Here is a 10,236-nt window from a genome sequence, read left to right on the forward strand (position 1 = left end):
TTCTGTCATTTTCGATAGTTGCAGAATCCTTGTAAAATCCCTAAAAGAATCGGAAGAGCCCCCTGGAAGGTGCCCAGAATCTAGTTTTTATTGTGACTACTTTTCCGTTGTTGTTTAATAGGGACTGTATATTGGGTTATGGAAAATTTGTTTCAGTGTTACAGTTTACAGCCTATCCTGTTTGGAAAGTGTGATCAATAGAGCTGAGAAATTTCTCCAGTGGCTGGAGTAACTGCAGTGCTTTAGGAGATTTAAACGACAGGTAGAAGGCTGCAAGAGTTCACTTTCCCCTCAAAAGATTTTGAGATGCCACTTGTAGGGCAAAACACAACTGACAAAACATTAGTGTTCTCAGCTGAAAAAAAAATAACTAATTCTTTAGCGATTTTTATGTTTGCTCTGTGTTGTAGAGGGGTCACTAATTTTTACACTTTTTAGAGAAAATTTGACTGGGAGTATGTAGGTGCTAAGTATGCATATACAAAGACTAAATGTAACCCATGTTTACATTCGCTGGAAGTGTATAGGACACAACTGCATATATGTGTGTGTGTGTGCACATAGGTAAAGATCCATATATATTAAACTGACAGAACACGGTTATGTGTTACCTCTTTGCTAAGCCAATGACAATGACAATTTCATGTTATGCTATGTTAGTAACTGTATTTATGGTAACCTCCCATGAAAAGGCTGTTTAGATTATCTAAATATTGGGATAACATCATTCCCTTTTCACGAACTAATGCTTTTACTTTTCTCATTTCATCTCTTTAAAAAGACAAGAAACTAAATCTGCATTTACATATTTTAATGAGAAAATATTATTTGGACGACTAGGTTCATAATTTAATGTAGACACTTTTATAACCTTTGTCTTAAAACACACATGCTGGGAACAAGAACACCAACATTTTAAACGTCATGCTTATTCTGTACAGGAAAAAAATAAAAGAAATGTCTTTACAGTTTCAATAGACACTAATGCCGTCTGTGGAGGTTTTTTCATCTTCTTTCCCTCCCCCCCCCCCCTTAACTTAAGCAGTTCACAACAGAACAGTAGTTCAGTTTCCAGCAAACTACCTAAAACTAGAAAGGAGTATATCAAACAAAAGTGCATTTTACACATTTTATAATCATTCCTATGCACAAACATTTACAGTTTCCCTAGCCCCCTCTCTCTTGTCTGCAAAGCTCCAGCAGAAATCAGAATGACCTCCATAGTTTGTACCTGATGTTTTATTTCTTCTCCACATTCTACAAGCAACTTCAGCAGCTTTTCTTAAGCTACGCCGAGTTGTGTGCTTGGTAGCACGTTTATTATTATTATTGTTTGTTTTTAAGATATTAAATAAATAGCAACAACTTTAAAAATAAGCCAATAAAACAAAGCCCAAAGCAATCCTCAGCTCCCCAAACCTTCAGGTAATCAGAAGTTAACAGACAAATCAACTTCTCTTCCACCTGTAAACTGCAGTAAATATCCACGTTACAACAGGTACTGCAAAGGGACCTCGTCTGATTTACAGTGCGGATGCAAGTTCAATATTTACATTAACACCGCTGCTTTGTAAACAATGTAGGTATGGAGTGAGTGAAGGGTTGCCTATCCCTTGCACGGCTTCCGCTCCCCGCGTCCGCCTGCCCGCTCGCCTGCTTGGGAGGGGGCCGACTGCCAGCGCACCGCTCAAACTGGGCCTGGCTGCCAGCGCACCGCTCAAACTGGGCCTGGCTGCCAGCGCACCGCTCCTGCAGAGGGGCGACGGAGGCTGCGGATCCCACAGCGCTGCCCCGCAGAAATCCCGCCCTTTGGCCAACAGGCGCCGGCGTACACGCACCCACACAAAGGATACGAGCACTTCCCGGCGTTTCCAAGGTCCAAGCGTTTGCCGCTTGGAGGCTGGAAACGTCGCTGCTGTCATGCAGCCATTTCACGCTGTTTATGGTTTTAAGGGTCGGTCTCATATGAACCCCAGCTCTTCCCCAGACAAAAGAAGGGAAAGAGGCATCGCCTGTCCAGGCTTGCTTGGTTCCCGGCAAATCGAAGATGCCTGAAGTACTTTTGGAGAACTAGTGATGCGTATGGCAGTTCCTACCGGGAGGGGAGGGGACCGGGTCGGTTCGGTTCGTTTTGCCTCAGAAGACTGGAAAACAAAGTTCAGAAGCAGGAAAGAAACCTAAACGCAAAGGAGGGCACGGCCGAAGGGGCGAAGCGGAAAGTCAGCTTACAGCAAACCTCACTTTCCCGCGGGGAGTTGTCTCTGCTTTCGAGGAAAAGAGGAGAGAGGAGGGAGGAAAGAAGCGGAGGGAGGGAGAGAGGGGAGGGAGGAGAGCTCCAAGGAAACTTCGGGGGAATGAGGACGGTGGAGTCCGTGCGGGCGGCCCGGGTCAGTGCACAGCCACGGAGTGCAGAGCGGGCGCCGGGCTGGTGAGAGTCTCGCTGGGGGTGGCCGGGCTGCTTTGGCTGGTGGCCGTTTGCGAGGATGTGGGGCTGAGGGACGGCGGCGAGTTCGAGAGGATGGTGGGGATAGGCGCAGGAAGGGCGGGAAGGGCCGGCACCGCGGCGGGAGTGGGCTTGATGGGGACAGGGATGGCCGGCAAAGTCTGCCCCCCATGGCAGAGCGGTTTAATGGGCACGCCGTAGGCACCGTACTCGCCGCTGGCCATGGAGATAGGGGTGGCGGTGTCGATCATGCTGGAGCTGTACATGTGGGGCCAGCCCGTGCCAATGGAGCTGCCCACTGTAGTCAACTGATTGGGGAGAGGGTAAGCGGCCGGCATGGGCTGCATGGTGGAAAAGGCGAGGCCGCCGGGCATCTTGTACTCTCTAGCGATGATATTCTCGATGGCGAAGGGGTGTTTGAAGCTGGAAGGCTGAGATACACCGAGGTTGTACGTGGACATCTGGGGCAGGTGCGTGCCGGTTGCCGCCAGTGCGCTGAGCCGCAGCTTCGCTTGCTGCTGCAGATACTGTGCCGCGTCCGCCGGCTTGCTGGGGGCCAGGTGGTCCGACTTGACCACCTTGAAGCGCTTACGGCGGCGCAGGAAGCTGCCGTTCTCGAACATGTCCCCGCAGCTGGGGTGCAGTGCCCAAAAGCTGCCCTTGCCCGGCTGGTCGGGGCGGCGCGGGATCTTGATGAAACAGTCGTTGAAGGAGAGGTTGTGGCGGAGGGAGTTCTGCCAGCGCTGCGTGTTCTCCCGGTAGTAGGGGAAGCGGTCCATGATGAACTTGTAGATCTCGCTCAGGGGCAGCATCTTCTCCGGGGAGCTCTGGATCGCCATGGCGGTCAGCGAGATGTAGGAGTAGGGAGGCTTCTGATCACTGTAAGTGTTTCTGCCCGGGCGAGGCATCTTCGCTAGGGGACTCGCGGAGATCTGCAGAAGGGCATCGACAATGAGGAGGTCGGGGGTAGGGGCACAGGGATGAGTTCGAGAGGATTTGCACCGAGACCCAGGCAAGGCAGCGGGTGGGTGTGGGGCCGGGCTGAAAAAAGAAGAGCACGGGGAAGGGACACGGCGGACCTCGGCCCTCGGGGAGGGATGGCGGGGGGCGGGGGGGGGGGGGGGGGGGGAGAGAGGTGGGGTGGGCAAGGGGGCAGGATGGGGGAAGGGGAAACCGATGTGGATCTCTGCACCGGCGGCAGGGGAGATGCGATGTGCCTTTCTCCCAGCTCCAGCCTCGCCCAGGCTGCCTCCCCACAGTAGCCCGCAAAGTTACTGTGGTGCTAGGTCTGAGTTCTGGTCTCTGCGAGGAGAAGGGGACCCTCTCCCATCCTCTCCTCTCGTCTTCCACCCCGCTCCATGCCAGCCCTTGCATATGCCTACCTTAAAGTTGATGGAAGTTGACAGTCCGCATCCGGGACGTATCTGGGAGTCCGGGCTCTTTCCCGCTTCGTTCCGCCGGTGCGTCTCCCTCTCCTTTCCCGGCCGCTCTGCTCCGGTTTAGTCCTGAGGAGGCAGCGAGCTGACTTGGTTTTGGGAATCCTCCCGTACACCCCTCCCTTCTCCTCCGCGGGCTGAATCAGCTTCTTTTACACCACCAGCAGCTGGACTGTGGCAGAGGCTTGTATGCTTCTCTGCAGCCGCGATGAGCTAAGTAGTTGCCTCCATGTCCTTCCTCTAACCATCTGATAGTTTTATGTGGTGACATGAGCAGAAAAGACCCCTGTAGAGGAGCTTCATTAATGTGCCACTTCTTTGCTATCATATGACAATCGCCTTGGGAGCAGGGGGAGGGGAGCGGGGAGGAGGGGGCTGGAGAGAAAGCCATAATCTGGTTTCATTTACACCTATTTACATGGACACCTTGGGCCAATGGGAATCATTTCCATTTGAAGACAAGGCGAGGGGTGAAAAGGCTCCGCCAGCGGAATTGCAGAGCGATGGTACCCGGTGGCTGGGAGTGGGGGGGAAGGTATGCACTAACCTCTCTGTGGACTTTGCAGGAAGCTTAGTCTGCAATTCACACTTACAACTGAAGATACTGAGCAGTGGGATATTTGACATGGAAATTGCTTGGCTGTGGTATTCTGTTTGTTCTGCATTGTTATCTGATTTGTATTGTTGGCTAACTTAAGGCGAGCCTTTTTTCCCTGTAACGATAGACTTTCTCTTTGCCGAATCCGCTCTCCCCGAGCGAAGGTTCTTTCCAGAAGAGAAAAGATCGGGGCTCATCCGCAGCCGCCCCGGGAAGTTTCCTGCCCCCGCCCCCTCCCAAGCCGTTGCTCTAGTTCCGCGGACTTGTTGGTGCAAAGCCGTGGGGGTCGTCTTAAAATATACGACAGGGGCGAAGGCACAGCCCTGGTGTGCTCGGTACCGAGTTGCCCTCCACGCCGCTATCCTGCTGCCGGGGCCAGGGGCGGCGGCAAGCAGCGCCCGGGCGCAGCTTGCGCACCAACCGGCCTCAGGGCAGGGAGTCCCTCGGAGTCGGTCTGGGGTAACTGGACTGTGTCACCGATTACTGCGCTAACTATCGTCAACCTGACACTTTCTGCAGGATTTCCGTTACGTGTCTCAGGCTGTTTGTGTGTCTGTGTACTTCCCGATGCGCACTTGTGTGTGTCGTAGCAGGCACGAGTATAACACCGGAGTTACGGCTCTCTTGGCTCCCGTGGACTGCCCGGAAACCACGGGCTGATCCTGTAACTGCAGCGCAGATGAGCAGCCCAAATGCCAGCCTTGTATCATGAGGGAGGATCAGGCTCGGAAGGTCTCAGCCTTGCCCTGGCATGGGAGGGAGGTTCGTATGATGTGTATTCCTGAGGCTATGGAGTATCCTGTCACCCCAGAGCTAGAATAAAAGATTGTCTTGGAAGCTGCAAGCACTGGGAGTAGGAGCCTTTGTGGTGAATACACATCCACTCTATGAACAATATTTCTGAAGTCGGTCAGTAACTCACCAAAACGTAACTTAAACACGATGAATTTAGAAGATTAAACAATTTCATTAATATTGAAATGGCAGCCGAGGCTGAGCGCGCCCGCTTGAAATGCAAGCGCACGTTTTTCAATATTAACAGAAGTACTTGAGGAGAAGAATAATGTCACCTTCTTAATTCAGCAAAACTAGCTGGGATGGGGGAGGGAGAGAGGCAGCACCGGCTGGCTGTACGACGAGGAGGACTCTGGGGGCGCGTGGGGGTCTTCTCGGAGAGACAGTCGCTAGCAAGCAGGGCTCCCTGAAATCTGGCAGTAGCCTGAAAACGCTTTACACATGCGACTAGCTCCGACATCGTGTGTGTTAAACTGCGTTCCCCTCGTTCCAACCAGGCTGCCCTCAGTCTCATCTAATCCCTCTCTCCCGGGGCAGGATGTCGTTTAGAGAATAATGGGCAAATAATTGCTTTTCTAGGAATCCGAGAAGTCGACCTCGGCCCCGCGTTACAGAGCTAACGAGTGCTTTTTTTTTTTTTTTCTTCTTTTTTTGGGGGGGTCTGGGGGGGGTGATGGGTGAGAGGGGATCTGCTGCATGTCCTCCCCCTTGAAGAGAGGGACTCGGGGATGTTCACGCTGTTCAGAGCCCGGGAACGGCCGTGCTCAGTGCACCGGCTCCCCGACACTTTGTGCCAGCCGGGCAGGGCGGGAAGACCGCCTCCAAACTTTCGCGGGGGGGGGGGGGGGGGAGGGGGGGGGCGCTAGGAGGATGGTGTAGGAGGTGATGAACCGATCGACGTTAGAGGGTAGGAAAGACAGTACTCTGAAATGGGGAAAGATTCCTCCTACCTAGGATTTTGGACGAGAAGGCTTCTGGGTTTGTGTTGATAACACCAAAATATAGGGGTTTAATGAACATCTTCGATACCCCACCCCCACTCCAACTTCCAACAACTTTCATTTCGGGTTTTGTCTCTCAGCCCAGGTTCACTCCTGGGATGCCTGTCAAGAAGAGAGCTCAGAAGCAACACGCGAGTAAATAAAATTCACAGCCTGACAAATTCTTTTCTTCCTCTTTTTGTCAGTACCTTTTCTTTTCGAAGAAAGAAAGAAAAAAAAGCCGCCTGCGCAAATGGGAACCCGCAAGCTGTAAAGTTAAAGAAAAGTCGACTTCCGTTGTCATTTGCTACTCCGAGTGCGAATGAGGTATGGCTGTAAGGAGCCCGATTTTTTTTTTCTCCACTGCAAAGGAATGTGTGAGTGGAGGAGTAGGACAAGCAAAGCCATCTCGGTAAATGATACCCAAAGTTTCACCTTGTGTTAAGTACGCAACAGATGACAGACTTGGGCAACACAGGATTTAAATGTAACTTGTATCATTTGCCTTTTACTTTGAAAGCCAAGATTAGGGAGGAGGGGAGGGAGCAAGTGAGTCCAAATCCATTGTGCAGCAAACCAAAGCAAGCAGACGTTTTCGTGAAGCCCAGTTCAAATAAGGAGCTCAAGGGAAGTGTTGGGAAAACTGTATGAAACACGCATAAGTCAATTATATCGATGTGCAAACCCAATGGAAATCTATTTCGTGTAATAGCCATTCAACCCTTGCATGGAGCCCATCATGGACCACCTTTCTGCATGGAAGGTTTGCAATAGCCCCCTTTCCCACAAGCAAGACCACACACGTTTACAGATTTGGTAATAATTTATGTTAATTTTGCTCCATAAATCCACAATTCGCCTCAGTGGCAAGCGGGGCTGTTGAGAGAAGAAAATGAGACAGAAAAGTGACAAACACAATATTGATTTTGAATCTTTGTGGCTGCAAGCAGGTGTGTAGCTTTGCAGAGGGGCAAGTGGGAGAAGGGCTGTGGGGGGAAGTCAAGAAGTTTTACAAGGATAAAAAAAATCACTCTGTATGAGAGAAAAGCTCACAACCTTGTTAATATTTACAAACCAGTTGGGAGAAAAGAGAAGGGAGGGGGGAAGTACCAGCTTCTTAGGGTTTCCTAGGCTGCGAAACACAATACCAGGCTCTGAGCAAGCTTCCCTCGTTTTGGAAAGTCAACTCCAGGCGCTGATTGTGGCTGCATTTCGGCTAAGCCTCGCTCTGTTTTTTGTAATGGGTCTGTTTCTGTCTGTATCTCGGGGGCCAGAAGGGAGAAGGAAGCGGAGAGATTTGGACGCTCCCGCTTTTTTCTGTGCTTGAATTCCCGATGCGGTTTCCCGAAGCGCTCTGGCCGCTCTGGTAACAGCAGGGCTTTGTCCCATCTCACATTCTTCACCGAATTTGCCACTTTGGCGTGAAACTACTTAGCGCCCTTTAAAAAGGATTTTGTTCCTTTCGCGATGAGCACTAAACAAACTCCCCCTGTCTGTCAAGGCTGGACTGAGAACTACTCTCCAGACCTGTATTCTCGACAGCAACGGAATCGCTCGGGATTTGCAGTATCCTTTGTACACGGGGCTGGAATCAGGCACGGCTGCGCCCGGCGCTGGGCAACGCGCTGCGCTGCCCCTGCCACCCCCCGTGGGCTCCTCGTCGCTGTCGCGGTACTTAATGCTGACTCCCTGTATGCGTTCTTCTTGCTCGCCCCGTCGGGGATTTCAAGCAGCAAAGCCCGACCGGGCACTTGGCCCCGCTGCGCTGGTGGGGGTGGATCGCAATACGGCCGGTCCTCGTGTCTAGGAACACTCGCCCTTCCTCATGACTGGAGGGACGGTGAGTCCTGAGCCAGATTTAGGGACGAGGAAGCCCAGGCACTGCCAGTGCACCGTTTCCCGGAGGCCGCTGCAGCCCTATCCGGTGGCCCCGAGGGAGACGGTCCGGGGCGCCAAGCTCCCCAATGCCGCCCTCGCTACCGTCCTATGTCTGTCTGCATGTGAGGACGTGGGTGATCGTGTCGTGCGTGGGGCCTTGCTGTGTGCAGGCAGTGTCCGGCCCCGAAAGTGTGCCGAAACTCAAAGGCCTCTGCCGCGGGGCCGCGCGCCGGGGCCACAGCCTTCGCCGGCACCAGCGGGTCTGCGGTGCAGGGTTCCTCGCTCTCGGGCAGTGGGCAGCCGTTTCGCCCGTTCCCAGCGCCCTGAGAACCTGCACTAGGATATCCGGTTTTAACTCCTGGAGGAGGCTGCTGTTGCCGCTTATCGCTCCTGACGCTGTCCCAGAGCACCTGGTTCCTGACCGGAGCCCGTTGCCCAGGAGACCTCTTTCCCTCCGCGCTCCACCTGACATCGGCGGTAAATCCAGGCCGGGTAAGCGCATCCCCGCAGCCTCCCTCTACACACACAACCCGCCAGGACCTTCCTGGGACAACGCCGAGGGGCGCCGAAGTTAGACGGATCTCACACACCGAATGCACGATGCCGGGCCAGGCACGCAGCGTTGCCCACCACCGTGTCCGCCTCCCGCACCTGCCCACCTGCCTCGTCTGGCCGCCCGGTCTGCGCCTCCGCGGGAGGGCTGCCGGCTCAACCACCACTTCCACGCCTCTCCCCGAGCCTTTGGTTGAGTGTTGTGCTTTAAGCGCGGATTCCGGTGTGAATTTCGACATTATTGCCCTGATAGCCTGTCTTTGTGGTAAACTTCCTTCTTGCAGGCACTGGAGCATTTATCTACACCTTTGGGGTTTGTTGGTTTGTTTATTTATTTATTTGGAGAACTATCAGGGGAGGCCTTGCAAACTTTTCATTTTCAATCTTCCCCTTTAAATAAATGTCGCTTTTCAAGCTGCCCTCTCTTCTCTTTTTCGCATTGTAGGAAATATTGAAAATGCCACCTTAGTATTGAAGGGATTAACTTGCTTTTCTCCCAGCTCCTAACGCTGGTGTAAAGGGAGCAGTAGATCAACTGTATAATGTGTGCACTGTTTGGTCATTTGTACAAGCAGAACAAAGGTTGAGCTAAGCCAAATTGCATTGCACTTGTGAACCGAGTCCCAATTTGAAGTATCTTTTACAGCAGGGGGAATGAGAACAATTTCGTGTATGTCTAAAAGGGAATAACAAAGCCACTTTCTAGAGCATCTCAAAGTGAAGTAGTGAGGCGTGACATTCCCAGGGTGAGGAGGGACAAAGGCAGGGTCAGGGGGATGAAAAAGGGAATCAAACAGCCACTTTCACATGTCTGCCCTCAACTGCTGCACCTCTCCATAATAGGAAACAACTGTTGTAAAAAGGGGGATTGCTCTCATTCATTCAAAATAGCAAATGATAGCTAAACAACATTGTCAAAACTGAATCAACTTCTGTGCAGTACCACCCAGAAAAAGGTATTGTGTTTTGGTTAATAGCTGGGTGGAGCAAACCTGATTTTCCTTTTTTTTTTTTTTTTTTTTTTTTTAATGACCCATCTTTCTAAATAGGTCCGTTTCATAAACTTTAAACATCACCTTTTTTCCAAACCATGCTCATCTCACTCACGCTTTCTCCCCGACTACTCTTGCCCTGGTGTTCTGTGCAGAACCAGGAAAAAAAAGAGAAGGCAGAGTTCCCTTCCCGCTGCTGTCAGAACTGCGGTGCAAAATCCATAGGCAATATAAATCTTCCCTGAACTGTATGTCCGCGACGCTGGGCGAAACCACCACTAAGTTATTACTTAGCCAAACATTGTGAAATGTTTTTAATGACGGTGTTTCTTAATGACATGTGCACAAGAAAAATGGCGCACTTTATGGTTATTTCCCCACTTTAAAAGCCAAGCTAATAACCGCTGGCCGGATTCGAGCTCACGCAAACTTTAGGGGAAACATTTTCCTCCGTTGTGTAACGAGACGGGATTTAATTAGGGTCAGAACTTTGAATGCTTCTGTTTTCTCCCTAGTGGCAGGGGGCATGTTTGCAAACAGATCCGTAAGTTACAGCCGCACG

At 51.7% G+C, this 10,236-nt stretch overlaps 1 protein-coding gene across 1 annotated transcript; it reads right to left on the reverse strand.

The window, feature by feature from the left end:
- Positions 1 to 2,388: 2,388 nt before the first annotated feature.
- On the reverse strand, positions 2,389 to 3,351 carry FOXB1 (forkhead box B1). Its single transcript, XM_054388141.1, has one exon. It carries the CDS (start codon positions 3,349 to 3,351, stop codon positions 2,389 to 2,391), a length of 963 nt encoding a protein of 320 aa, XP_054244116.1.
- Positions 3,352 to 10,236: the final 6,885 nt, after the last annotated feature.

The sequence above is a fragment of the Indicator indicator genome, chromosome 16, assembly GCF_027791375.1.
Source record: "Indicator indicator isolate 239-I01 chromosome 16, UM_Iind_1.1, whole genome shotgun sequence".
Classification (NCBI taxonomy): domain Eukaryota; kingdom Metazoa; phylum Chordata; class Aves; order Piciformes; family Indicatoridae; genus Indicator; species Indicator indicator.